Source organism: Arachis hypogaea, chromosome 4 (assembly GCF_003086295.3).
Source record: "Arachis hypogaea cultivar Tifrunner chromosome 4, arahy.Tifrunner.gnm2.J5K5, whole genome shotgun sequence".
Lineage (NCBI taxonomy): Eukaryota > Viridiplantae > Streptophyta > Magnoliopsida > Fabales > Fabaceae > Arachis > Arachis hypogaea.
Genome location: NC_092039.1, coordinates 5787543 through 5801459, shown reverse-complemented (window position 1 = coordinate 5801459; position 13917 = coordinate 5787543). Strand labels below are relative to the sequence as shown.

The 13917-nt window shown below is 34.9% G+C and overlaps 2 protein-coding genes across 4 annotated transcripts; both read left to right on the top strand.

The window, feature by feature from the left end:
- Window positions 1-439: 439 nt before the first annotated feature.
- On the top strand, window positions 440-6233 carry LOC112795991 (E3 ubiquitin-protein ligase UPL5-like). The gene is made up of 7 exons (XM_025838224.3): window positions 440-997; window positions 1202-1976; window positions 2708-2960; window positions 3100-3173; window positions 5555-5783; window positions 5913-5949; window positions 6146-6233. The coding sequence occupies exons 2-7, from the start codon at window positions 1350-1352 to the stop codon at window positions 6231-6233; spliced, it is 1308 nt and encodes a 435-aa protein (XP_025694009.2). The 5' UTR covers window positions 440-997; window positions 1202-1349.
- Window positions 5380-9730, top strand: LOC112795994 (uncharacterized). 3 transcript variants are annotated; one of them, XM_025838229.3, is made up of 6 exons: window positions 5408-5783; window positions 6146-6188; window positions 7739-7771; window positions 8242-8774; window positions 9008-9238; window positions 9390-9730. In XM_025838229.3, the coding sequence occupies exons 4-6, from the start codon at window positions 8457-8459 to the stop codon at window positions 9474-9476; spliced, it is 636 nt and encodes a 211-aa protein (XP_025694014.2). In that variant the 5' UTR covers window positions 5408-5783; window positions 6146-6188; window positions 7739-7771; window positions 8242-8456; the 3' UTR covers window positions 9477-9730. The 3 variants fall into 3 exon arrangements, with proteins under 3 accessions (XP_072089996.1, XP_025694014.2, XP_072089997.1); XM_072233895.1 differs by lacking the exon at window positions 7739-7771 and having other exon boundaries at window positions 5380-5783; XM_072233896.1 differs by lacking the exon at window positions 7739-7771 and having other exon boundaries at window positions 6146-6255.
- The last annotated feature ends 4187 nt before the right edge of the window (window positions 9731-13917 follow it).

Genomic DNA, 13917 nt, shown 5'->3' with positions numbered 1-13917 from the left:
AGTGCAAGAGGGATTTACTTTTGATATCCATAAGAATTCAAATAGAGTCCTTTTAGGGTAGGCTGGCTGCAAAGGCAGTGTGAAATCTCTAAAGGCTAAAAGCCTTCCATGGCTCATCAGTATAGGTAGTTCCCCGTATAGGTTTCTCCATATTGGCAGACATTCCTTGGCCGAGGGTCATCCCTGACACCCAGCATCTCCCAATGGCTAACCTCTCCCCTCCTATATGACTATTAGGGCCTCTAGTGATGCCCTATTTAACCATTCTAATACATGATTAAATTTTTGTGTAGCATCTCTGAGCTTTTGTGAATGAAATAAAAAAGTGTTAAATTGAGTTTTCTGTGGTTGATGACACCTTTTGTATCTCTCTATCTATATATAAAAAAAAGGCATATCAGGCATTTTGTATTAAATTCTGTTTTATAGTCCACTAAGTTAGGGAAGTTGTATCAGATATCTAGTTGATAAGAAGGGATGACTGATCATGATTATAAACTTCTTTTAGGTGAAATTCAATATTTCACACCAAATAAAGTGGCTAAATTAATGGGAAATAATCAAGTTCCTTGGCAGATTCTGTAGGTGTACTAATGGAGAAGAAGTACATGATAATGATAGTGACAACAAGAGAGTTGATGTAATAAGTAAATAGCAAATGAGATCAAATACCAAAATATTTAAGGCTCTTTTGCAGAATTTAATTTCGTTCAACGGGAATCACCGATTCAGTTCACTTGAATTTTCTTTTACCCCCTGATATTTTGTTAGGTGATAGGACATAGTGTGATAAGCGTATTGAGTTGTATGCTTTATATGTATAGAGAAGTATATTTTATGCATTTACTTTGCAGGTGTCATCTTCTGGCTACACGTGATTTTCACATTGTCTTCCAATCAGGTGAAATCTTATTGAAGAGCTATGCAGAAGGATACTAGTACCAGTGCCCCGTCATCTACTGGTGCCAAGATTAGGCACCGAAAACGCTCAACCGAGGTTATTTGTTTAAACCTTGATTTCTCACTGTAAACCATATTTTGCATAAAATATTGGAGAGTGAAAAATTGTCAAGATACTAATTGAAAAAAACCAAATGATTGGAAGCAATATCTGACTTCTTTTCAATCCCAGTGGTATCTATCTGGGCAAATTTTTCTCTGCTATTTGAGGTGATTTGGTTTTCATTGTCTTTAATCTCAGGCTGTTCCAGAAGTTACCAAAGCAAATGGAGGCCAGTTGCTTGTTGATGACAAAAGCAAATAGAAGTCCATGTCAATCCGTGCATACTCATCCTTTTGGATGATTGGTGGATTTGCATTAATCATCTGTGAATATTAATAAAGCACTCATGCATAGCCAAGTTTACTATGTCTTCTTGTTTGCAGCATCTAAGGTAGATCCTCTGCATCTAAAGTACTTCAGTTTTGCTGGTCGTGTTATTGCATTAGCTTTAATGCATAAGGTGCAAGTGGGTATTGTTTTTGACCGTTTGTTTTTCAAGCAATTGGCTGGAAAGTCTGTTACTTTAGAAGATATACAGGCGGCAGATCCTTACTTGTACAGTAGCTGCAAGCAAATATTGGAGATGGATGCTGATTTCATTGATTCAGATGCTTTAGGACTGACGTTTGTGAGAGAGGTGGATGAATTAGGACACAGGAAAGTGGTTGAACTTTGCTCTGGTGGGAAAAACCTTGTAGTGAATAGTAAGAACAGGGAGAAGTATGTTTCTCTTCTCATTCAAAATTATTTTGAGACATCGATATCTGAGCAGGTATCACATTTTGCCAAGGGTTTTGGTGATATCCTTTCTAACTCAAGGCAACAGCCGTTCTTCTTTAAAAGTTTAGAGCTTGAAGACCTTGATTGGATGCTCCATGGGAGCGAAAGTACTATTTCTGTCGAAGATTGGAAGGCGCATACTGAGTATAATGGCTATAAAGAGACTGACTGTCAAATATCATGGTTTTGGGAGGTATTAATGATACTGGCTTTCTGGAACTAACATGTCTTTACATCCTCTCTGCTCCACTCTCTCCTCTCCCTTTTTGTTAACTTTTTCTTTTGTGAATGTAATTTTACTTCCCCATTTTGAAGAACTTGGAGCAACAGTTGAGTTGTTTCCGAATGACCTCATGGTTTTAGGTTCAAGCCATGAAATCAGCCACTGATACAACTATGAATTTATGATACAACTTCTTCTATTTTGTTAGCTAACTCTCTTCATTTAGTCCTGATATCTTCAATTTTTTAGGTGCTACCTAACTCCCTCCTTGAATCTCTCAGATTAACATATGCATTCTTCCGAAATTTCTAATGTTCAGCGCATGCTGAGAACACCTCTTTCTACACACTACTCTTTTACATAATAGCCACTTACTGGTACCAATTCTAGAGTACATATCACACTCACTCAGATGTCTCCCTTCAGTTCATTTGCCCCCAAATACTATGATTTTAAAATATTTAACTTTAATCATAATTGGTGATGCTTTGTTTAAAGAAAAAAGAAAAAAAAGTACTTCTATAGTTTGGCCACTGTACTTTTGTGAAGCCATATGCTAATGAATTGCATTGTTTTCATATTCTTTCCAGTTTGAGCTATACTGTATGATTATTTAATATTTATAAATTTTTCTATTTGGATCATGAATTGCAGAAATACAATAAATCTAACATTATATTCCGTCCAAAAAAATTTGGCAGATTGTTGGTAGAATGCCAGCAGAACAAAGGAAAATTCTTCTGTTCTTTTGGACATCCGTGAAATATCTGCCAGTTGAAGGTTTCCGTGGTTTAGCTTCCCGTCTATACATTTACAGGTCTATGGAAACTGAAGACCGCCTTCCTTCATCGCACACATGCTTTTACAGGCTGTGTTTCCCGCCATATTCATCCAAGGCTGTCATGCAAGATCGCCTTAGAACCATCACTCAAGGACACATCGGTTGCAGTTTCGGTACCTGGTGAGAATACATTTGCAATTTGGGGGCTACAAGTGGTTTTCATTTTGACTGCACAGAAAAGTATCACTGCTCTGCTTTGCACAGTTATAGCATCATTGTTTCATCTATCCTTGAATTGGATAATGTGAGAAGGTTCTGTAGTTCTGTTTCCCGAATCAATTCAGGGTTGGAATGTCATTGCTGCTCTGTCAAATGTTTATATCGGGGTCTAGTGTCAAAAATAAAAACAGGATTAAAAAAGAAAATTTCATTATATTGGTGGTGATGTGGTCATTGTTCTGGTAAATAGGTGTTGGTCTTGGTTCATCTTCCCCGGTGACATGTAAGTTTGGACAAAATCATGTTCAAGGGGCAACTCTTCCTCCTTTTAATCTATTAGGAGTTTGAGAATTTCTAACATTCTCACTATTTAATCTATTTATGGGTTTATGCATTCTCGTCTACTCCAGCCAAGGCAACCCACAGGAGAGAAACTGCACTTGTTTCAGTGACAGAAAATCATTAGATGTCAAGGGATTAAATATGGGTTTACATTAGATTTTAGATATTCCTATCTGGTTGGTATGAATACTTCTAGATGAGTTTAGGGAAAAAGAAGAAAGAATGGAAATTCAGTTATTTTCTTCATACTTTTATGTAGCAGTTTATAATACTTGGGAGTTGGGGAGTCTTTTGGCTTCTTTCTTCTAATTTATTTATTGGTAATTTTGCTAAATAGTTACATTCGGTTTTTCGCCAACTTTTCAAGAATGTTTTGTTGAGTAAATTGATTCTTTTGTTTAATATCCTCTTGCTGCACTTAATTTGTGGAAGTTCCGCGTCTTTGATTTAGAAAAGTCCTTTCTTTCACCCAATGACACACGAAATTATTATATAGATCGGTGTATTCTACTGTGACTATAATATCTCTAAGGACCATTAAATAATTTCATAATAAAATATGTTTTTTAAATTTTTTCAATAACTATTAAATAGTTATTTTTTAAATTTAATTACAAATTAACTCCATATACTTTATTTAATTATAAAAATTATTTTTTATTTTATAAATAATTATTTTATCATAAATTTATCATATTTATTAACAATCAAGAACAAAAACAATAATAAATTAGTTTTTTCATTGATCCTAATAAATTATTTTGCCGTTCCAATTGATTAAAAGATTATATTTGATCCGTGACGTTTGTGATGAACCATAAAATCGTGTTTGATTGAAAACCAATCGATTGGATTACAGTTTACCACTAAACAATCGATTAAAAATTGCAAGGAAGCATAGTTTTTGCATAAATCAATCGATTGGTCATATTAACCAATCGATTGAACGATGAAGATATAGTGGATATTAAATAGACGGATAAAAAAATAAAAAAATTTGGATATTGAGTAGATGGATGTTCCAAAGAAAAACAATGAAATTTTTTATAACAAAGAAAATTATACACGATTTCAATGGTGGAATTGAATAATTGGTGATGAATTATTCACCAATTTATAATGTTAATATTAAGGAAAAGATAAGATTAGAGTATCTAAATCAAAATAAAATCGCAAAAATTGAACATAGAATTTTAAAGATAAGATAGATGCATAACAAGATAATTTCTAAAAACGATAACAAGATTGAAATAGGCGTAGTACACATTTCAATAGATTGGGTAGCACACTTCAATCGATTGAATTTAGCAAATCCATATTATTTTGGTGAATTCAATCGATTGTTACAATAATCGATTGAATTGTAAGACCTCAGCTTGTTTTGAAGCATTCAATCGATTGGAAATTCTAAACAATCGATTGAATTATACAAAATTCACATTTAACTCATCGTTCAATCGATTGGTTAATATGACCAATCGATTGATTTATGCGAAAACCACGCTTCCTTACAATTTTTAATCGATTGTTTAGTGGTAAACTGTAATCCAATCGATTGGTTTTCAATCAAACATGATTTTATGGTTCATCACGAACATCACGGATCAAATATAATCTTTTAATTGATTGGAATGGCCAAAAAAATTTATTAGCATCAATAGAAGATCTAATTCGTTATTGTTTTTGTTCCTGATTGTTAATAAACATGATAGATTTATGATAAAATAATTATTTATAAAATAAAAAATAGTTTTTATAATTAAATAAAGTATATTGGGTTAATTTGTAATTAAATTTAAAAAAGAACTATTTAGCAGTTATTAAAAAAATTTAAAAAATATATTTTGTTATGGGACTATTTAATGATACAAACGATTTGGAATCACCGAATCTGATGGCGAGACTGAAATTAAAAGAAAAACATGTGTCTAAGAATGGACAAAAAGAAATCAAAATTTTAGATTTTAAACCAAATCATTAAAAAAATCAGTTTTAAACCAAAATAAATTCAAATCAAATTATATTTATTTTATAATTTAATTTTTAATCCAATCCATTTAAATGATTTTAAATCTAGATCCAAATTAAGATTTCAAAAAAACCCTAATTCTGAATTTCTGATTCGGGAACCAGTTCTACCTTAAGTCGCACAAATTCTGAAATCCAGTTCCTCTTCTCCTTCGCCTATTCTCCTTCGACCGGGTAGTCTCCGCCGCAGCCGGCACCGGAGCAAGCAACTGGCACCGGCACCCTATTGTCTCATTCAAGATTCAACGTTGAACGGGCCTCACCTCTGTTTCTCTTCTTCTGCCTTTGGTCTTCTCCGCCGTCGTCTTCACCGTCGCCGATCGCCGTCACAGGTGTGGGCTTCCGGTTCTTTTGCCTTCCATTCGCCTCTGCTCGTGCTTCTTGCCTATGGGTCACAGCCTCACACGGTTAGTACCACCCATTTCTCCTTCTTCTTACTATAAAGTTGTAGTTCCAACAAAGTGAGTTCACTGGGTTGTGTTGGTTTTCTAAAATATTCTTATTGTGTGTGAAAGACTTACCCGTGTAAATTTTAGGGTTTCTACTTTCATTCATTTTCAAGAGGGCTGGACAGTCAGTTCACCCTTGAGTGAATTTGAGATCACCATGTTTGTTTTTTTTCTAAAAATCATAGGTGGCTATGAATCTTGAAACAGGCAGAAAAAGAACGTGCGACAATGATGCTTCTGAATCTAACTTTTCCTGAAGTTTAAAATTGATATGCTAAATATTTAGTTATTTACTGATGCAAATTTTTTAATGCTCACAGGGATTGCTCAGCAGGGTTGGGATCCTCTTCGGGTGCTGCTGAGGTAGATATCTCTGGTTATCCTTCTGTTCTGTTCATCGTTATTTGAGTAATGAAGCAGCTATTAATTGGTAATATTGTGATGTGATTGCTTGCTTCTACTCTTTGTTGTTAGTTTCAAGATTTAATAGTGGTTCTTAATGTATATTATTGCCTCTAAGTAGCACCATTTTGGCCTGGTATCAATACCAAGAATCTTGCTACATACTTTATAGATGGGAAGCTAATGATATTTTATATTGAATTCTGTATTTTTGGCTTGCATTTCCATGAACATGAGTGGTATTGGTCTTCCAACATAATATCTCTTTGGCTTTATAAATTAGCCATGATTTGTGAGTCTTTACATTGAGATCATAAAATGTCATAGGCAATCGTACATGGCATATATACTGCAAATGTATAATGTTATCCCTATGGTGATGCTCCTAAACAGTCCCTTTTGATAGCAAATGTATAATGTATAATGTTATCCCTAAACGGTCTCTTTTGATAGCAAAATCCACTTAGAACCTATAATAGTCTTATTGCTTGGGAACTTAACTAAATCTCATGTCTTACATCTATAACAGTCTTATTGCTTGAAATTAGCAATTATGTAACATAAATAGTAGTGGGGGACAGATTCATATCTGGTGTGGTGTTTTCAGTTGAAGTAGGAGTTGTGAATATAAAAGTCTGCAGTTTACTTGAAAATTTACCAAATAGCACTTCAAATGGTGACTTAAACTCTAAAGCATAACTAGCTATAACAAAACTACTCTAACTATTGATTTGTGATTTAGAAAGCTTCCTTCTTGATGTGCTACATTCTTCTCTGATTAAATATGGATAGTGACATTGTTTTTCTGTATGCTTTTAGATTTTAGAATACTTTAATGTGATTTTTTTCTATTAAGAGGGAATGAATTGCTTCCACCAATCCTACCCTTCATAGGTTTGAACATTGTTTGCTTGTGTGAAAATTTACTACGTTATTGCAAAATTGCTGAAATTGTTGCTGGAACTGGGCTGTTTTGATGAGAAACTGGGCTGGAATGTTTTACTTTTATGTGGTTGCTAATTTGTGCCGTCCAATGATGTTTTCGGAGAGATCCAATGGCTGTTGGGTGTCTTGGTTAAGATGGGTTGAAAAGAATGTGGAGGCGGTTAATTCTGTTGACCTTATTTCCTGTAGTTTAGGACTATGATTCTTCGATTTTACGAATTTCATTTATAAGTATTTCTCTAATATCAGAGTTAATAGCTAGTTGGGATTTTAGCTATTTCCTTCAGAGTTTGATCCCTTTTGGCTTGAATTTTACGCTCAGGAATTTATGTTTCCAGAGAAGCTTTGCATCGATCCAAGAAAATAGTCACTTTCTTTTATTAGTTGTGGATATTTTGGGAAAATATTGTAAATATCAATTAGTAAGTATGCCAAATTTTTCTTCGAACCTAGTAGCCAGTTTGTAAAACAGAATTAATTTTGCAGAGGTTATTAACTATTATGCTTTTCGTTAGCCCTGGTTATTTGTAACACTTTTTTTTATTTGTTTCTATGTTTTCACTTAGCAAACGGATTCAAGAAGGCAGGGTATTAGAGAGGTGGGGTCCACGTACAAGTGGCTTTATGATTTGTGTGATGATAGTAGAATGGAGCAAAACTAGCTTACTAACTAGATTGGCTCTTGACTTGAATGGCTAGCAAAATATTTTAGTATTTTTTGCTTAGACTGTTTAAGTTTATGTGAAATAGCCTCATAATCCATGTACATATATCTCTTTGCAAATATAATGTTATTTTCATAAAATGCAAGACACTAAGTTGGTACAATCAGTTGTTTGTCTCTCTTTGGGCTGTGTATAGTTTATGAATCTTGCTGAAATCATTCTTAATATGAAGTTTTAATTTCATAATCTTTGGGCCGTGTTTTTCTTTGCGAGATATATGAACATGGATTAGTTTATGAATCATGCTGAAGTTTATTGGCGGCTATTTCTTTGGATTAGTGTGTGTTAATTTTAGCATGTTTGGCACCATGTTTTTAGTTATGTACACCTTGTTTTATATGCAGAGCAAGATGACTGAAAACAGTAATATTGAAGCAGCAGGGATGTCCGCTAGCACTCAACCATCTTCTCCACTGTCAGGTGTTCGTAAGGATCGGTCAGCTGTCTGGGATCATTTTGATGTAGAGAATGATACCGAGAAGAAGGCTAAATGCAAATATTGTGGTAGCTTAATACAATATTGGAATGGAACCAGCTCAATGGGTGGTCATTTGAGAAGATGCAAGCAAATCCTAATAATGATTCGAACAAAAGAAAAATAACGACCACACCGACTATAGATGAGCATGGTGCTTTAAATTCACCCAGTGCTTCCAAATTTGACCAAGAGGAGGCTCAAAGGGCACTTGTGGAAATGTTTATTGGGGAAGAGCTACCATTTCGCTTCGTTGAAAGCCCGAAATTCCGAAGATTTGTGCATGCCCTACAAGCAACATTCAAAGTTCCTTCACAGACTACATTAGCACGTGACATTGGAGCTCTTAATGCTGAAGAGAAGATGAAGTTGCAAGATTTTCTCTCGGCAAATTGTGGTAGAGTATGTCTAACCACTAACACTTGGACTTCAATTCAAAATTTTACTTATATGAGTTTGACAGCACACTTTGTTGATTTGGATTGGAAATTACATAAAAAAATAGTTAATATTTGTCAAATATTTTTTCCCGGATTTTTGAAATGTATTGTCAAATATTTTTTTCCGGTTCTTGGATTACAAGAGGAACTTAGGATTACTACTATCGAACTTTCTTTGTTATCTTATTGACTCAGGAACAAAAGTCATCCGGTAAAGATGTACACGGGACTGCTTCTAAAAGTAATGCATCTGCAAAAGGTTCGGCCCACCACCGCCATCATCATCATCGTCAAAAGCCTGGGACTTCCACTTCAGCTTCTGGACCTGTGAGTGAAGAAGAAATCAGAGCTGTGTTTAAGCAAAAGACTCGAGTGACCACACAGGATCTTGTAGCTAAATTTAAGGCAAGACTAAGATGTAAAGAGGTAAGCTCTGCTTCTGCTAATATGCCTTTACCCTCGTTTTAAACTGATATATTTGCTTGATTATTCCTATAATACATCTGTGAAGTTATATTGGACTGTTGGTATTCTCCCCGGTTCAGTTTTTGAAGGTTTCTGCCTCTTCTATGTGCAGGATAAGGATGCATTTGCAGAGATCCTGAAAGAATATCTAAAATACAGAGAAATCCAACTTCAAATAGACCCAGTTATGTTATCCTGAGAGATAAGTGAAAATCAACTGCCCCACCTATTGAATGTGGTTGATGATGTAGCATTCAAACGGAAAAAATGGATCCAGTTCTGTTGTCCTGAGAGATGGCTGTAAATGTTTTATCCCAATAATTGGCTGCGACTGATGATGCAGCTTCATATAGAAAACAAAAGAACAGTTGATACTTAATATGCCTTGTATATTCTTGACATTTTGGACATCATTATGACTGGTTTTCTATCAATTAAGTTTTTTCTAATCTATTTTTGGTCATAACACAAGCACACGCACCATTCACTGTCAACGCTGCACAAGGGTTCTCTCCAGCACTGCTACGAGTTTTAAAAAATAATAAATCAGAAAACATAATTTTTTTTATTAGAATTGCCTCATACCCATTTACCAGGTTTCCATTCTTCTCTTCATATGTAGTTGATGAAGCAGGAGAATTTGCTAGCAAAATAGGGACAAAGAAAAATCAGAAATTATTTACTCATGGACTGCCTTATTCTGCTATATAATTCCATTGGGTTTTCGAATCCGAACTCTGCATTCTTTAGGTTTAGGAGTATTAGCGCCAAATAACAACGGATATATAATTCCCTTTCTCGTCACGCCAACTTTTAATTGGTCAACAGTTTAAAAAATTTTTATGTTGCAAATGTATCAAAGTTAAATTCATTATAAAATGAGAAAGCATTTGTATTTTTTTTTTACATAATATTTACTATTTGAAACAAAATGCAACCAACAAAAGTAGAACAAACAGAATCAGCGGACTTTGTAAAATTCACAAATTAGAGAACACACAGAAATTCTGTAAGCACAGGTAACCAATTTAATCATTCATAAAACAATAATATGTTCCTTTTTTAAAAAAAAATAAGATACATAAGAGGAAAGATCTGAAAATATTCTGTATTATTATTCTCCTCTCATACATGTAAATATATGTGCTTGCTTGTACCATGCATGAAGAAGCTAAGCAAGGAGCATGGTGACAAAGAACATAAGCACGAGCGCAAGAATCGTTCCATGACATAATGATAAGAGAGAGAATAAGCAGAAGAAGGGGTAGAGGGTGCAACAGCCTCAACTGTTTTGGTGACTGGGGGTGCGTTATCATGATGATCATGATCCTTGGGAAGAACGTGAAGGTGTAGCTTAAGACCAGTCTTGCAGTTTTGAGGGTCTGTGCTGGCGAAGTACCTGATCCTTCCCTCTCAAGTGGTACGGTATGTAGTCCCTCGTTGTACATCCTGATAGGGTTCCTCACATCACATGCTTCATATTCTTCTCTGCTTTATGTTAAAAATAAATTTGATGGTTAGAATTCAAGAATGAATAGAAACTACAGTTTGAATAAATTATCTATATTTAGTTTTAATTTAAATCATTTGTTTATTAGGATGTATTAAATTTAAATGTCAAAGAAAGATATAACTACATATGTAACAATCATTTCAAATAACAACATATAAATACATTCAATACATACATTCCTCTTCATTTTATATTCTTCGTGAGTGTGTGTGCCTTGTTCTTTTATTTTCCAACAAAGTGGTATCAGAGCCACTTATAAATGTCTTCGTCAAAAGCAACTACTTTATCTTTTCAATACCCACAATTATCTAAGCTCAACTATGATAATTGGGCAGCTCGAATGAAAGCAATTCTCGGTGCTCAAGGAGTGTGGAGATGGTTGAGAAAGGTTATGTAGAACCAGAAATGTGGAGAAACTAACAGAAGCTCAGAAGGAAGAATTAGAAAATAAAAGAAAGAAATATCAATGTGCACTTACTATCATTCTCAAGTTTGGATGATGATATGTTTGAGAAAATTGATGATATAACCAATGCAAAAAAAACTTTGGATACTCTTCAAAATTCCGTCATAGGAGTTGAAAAGGTGAAGAAGGTTCGTCTTCAAACTCTAAGGGCTGAGTTGAGTCTCTAATGATGAAGGAGACTGGATCCATTTCGGATTATTTCACCAAAATTTTGACGGTAGTGCACAAATGAAAAGGCTTGGAGAAAAATTAGAAGATGTTCGTGTTGTTGAAAAAATTCTTCATTCTCTCAACTCAAAATTTTACCATGTGGTGGTAGCCATTGAGGAGTCAAAGACTTGGATCGATATCTATTGATCAGTTGAATGGTTCCTTACGGGCCCATGAAGAAAGAATGGATAAAGGCAAGCAAGACGTGTGGAGTATGTGTTGCAGGCAAAATTTTTGTAGAATGGTAGAGGAAAACCAACGAAAGTGGAAGACAAGGACGAGGTCGAGGCCGTGGACGAGGACGAGGACGTGGTTACGGAAGAGGAAGAGATGAGAAAAATTATTCTCAAGAGAAAAGAAATCAAAATTTTGTTCGAGGTCGTGGAAGAGGAAGAATAGTTGACAAAAGACACATTGAATGCTATTCATGTGGAAAGAATGGAATTATTTGGGAGTGTCAGACATCCAAAGAAGAAGAAATAAACTTGTTGTGCATAGTGAAGATATTAAAGAAACCAACATTATTCCTTACGCTCAAGGAAGATCAAAATTCTGAAGATAGTACATGGTATCTGACAATGGAGCTAGCAACCATATGACAGGTGATAGGAGTAAATTTGTAGCACTCGACACCAACGTAAAGGAACGTGCGTTTTGGTGATGAATCAAAAGTAGAGATCGATGGCAAAAGGGACGATTCTATTCAAGCTGAAGAATGGAAGTCATAAGGTTCTTTCCAATGTTTATTACATCCCAAAGATAAAAGAATAATATCTTGAGTAATTGAACAACTTATAAGAATAGTTGCAGATAGTCATGGAAATCGCTATCTTTGGCTTAGAGATAAAAATGGAAATCTTATTGCTAAGGTTTCTATGACAAGAAATCGTATGTTCTTGTTAAACATGAGAAGCGGTGGAGCTAATATGTTTTGAAGTCATGTATTGAGATCTACCATGAATTTGGCATATGAGATATGGAAATTTAAATTTTGGTGGGCTCAAAGAAATTAGGAACAAAGAAGATGGTAAAAAGATTCCAACAATTGATATCCTCATCAGCTATTGAAGCTTTTACTTGGAAAACATTCAGAAAGAGTTTTCCAAAGCAGTCCAAATCAAGAGCTATCAAGCCACTTCAGCTTATCCACAGCGGATGTTTGTGGACCTATCAAGCCTTTTGTCACTGGTAAGAGCGCCTATTTTTTGCTTTTCATGATAATTATTCAAGAAAAATATGGGTTTATTTCTTGAAGCAAAGAGGCGAAGCATTTGAAGCATTCAAGAAGTTTTAAAGCCCTCGTTGAAAAGAAGGTGGCTATGAGATAAAAGTCTCAGAACTGACAGAGGTGGATAATTCACTTCAAATGATTCAAGATGTTTTGTGAAAATCATAGTATTCGACGTCCCCTAACTGTTCCTAGATCGCCTCAACAAAATGGAGTTGCTGAAGAAAGAATAGGACAATTTTAAATATGGCAAGAACGATGTTAAAAGTAAGTCATTACCAAAAGAGTTATGGGGAGAAACAAGTTGCATGTGCAATTTATCTCTCAAACCGCTCACATACAAGAGTTTGAGAGATATAACACCTCAGAAGTATGGAGTGGTTTAAGCCTAAGTATTCACATTTAAGGGTATTTGGATCTATTGCATATGTCCAAATTCCTGAGCAAAAAGATCGAAGCTTGATGATAGGAGCCAAAAGCTTGTATTTATTGGTTATGAGGAGAATACTAAAGGCTACAAATTCTTCAATCCCATAAATAATAGTATAATAATAAGCAGAGATGTTGAGTTTGAAGAAAATGCAAAGTGAGACTGGAGTACACAAAATGAAGTCCTTATGATTTTCTGCCTTATTTTGAGGAAAAAGAAGTCCCGATGTAAGAAGTGCAAAGCGAAAAATCGATCTTCAACACCAGCATTAAACCCCACTAGCATCATCATCGTTATCTCCCATCCTCTAGTTCAAGCGAAGGCCCTCACAGATATCGAAGTCTCCCTGATCTCTATAAGCAACAGAAATGCTAGAGGATGAAAATTTATTGTGTTTACTCTCCAATGATGAGCCTTTAAGTTTTAAAGAACTTGTCAAAGATGAAAAATGGAATCGAGCTATGCAGGAAAAAATCAAGCAATTGAGAAGAAACAACTCTTGGAAACTTGCATCATTCCAATGTCATCAGGGCTATTGGAGTCAATGGGTTTACAGAGTTAAGAAGAACTCTAAAAGGAGATGTAGAAAAGATATAAGGCAAGACTCGTTGCAAAAGGGTACAAGCAGAAGCAGGAATAGATTATGATGGAGGTGTTTGCTCCAGTTGCTCCTTGGAGACGATAAGGCTATTGTTGTCACTTGCAGCACAGAACAACTGGAAAAACCACCAAATGGATGTGAAGTCTGCTTTTCTAAACGGTAATCTTCTGGAAGAAGTTTATATTGAACAAC

Coding starts and splice junctions, on each gene's coding strand:
- LOC112795991 (XM_025838224.3), top strand. CDS start 1,350: ATGCATAGCCAAGTTTACTATGTCTTCTTGTTTGCAGCATCTAAGGTA. Junction 2,961..3,099: donor ACACATCGGTTGCAGTTTCG/GTACCTGGTGAG, acceptor TAATGTGAGAAG/GTTCTGTAGTTCTGTTTCCC. Junction 3,174..5,554: donor TGTCAAATGTTTATATCGGG/GTCTAGTGTCAA, acceptor TCGACCGGGTAG/TCTCCGCCGCAGCCGGCACC.
- LOC112795994 (XM_072233895.1), top strand. CDS start 8,457: ATGCAAGCAAATCCTAATAATGATTCGAACAAAAGAAAAATAACGACC. Junction 8,775..9,007: donor TCTCGGCAAATTGTGGTAGA/GTATGTCTAACC, acceptor TTATTGACTCAG/GAACAAAAGTCATCCGGTAA. Junction 9,239..9,389: donor CAAGACTAAGATGTAAAGAG/GTAAGCTCTGCT, acceptor TTCTATGTGCAG/GATAAGGATGCATTTGCAGA.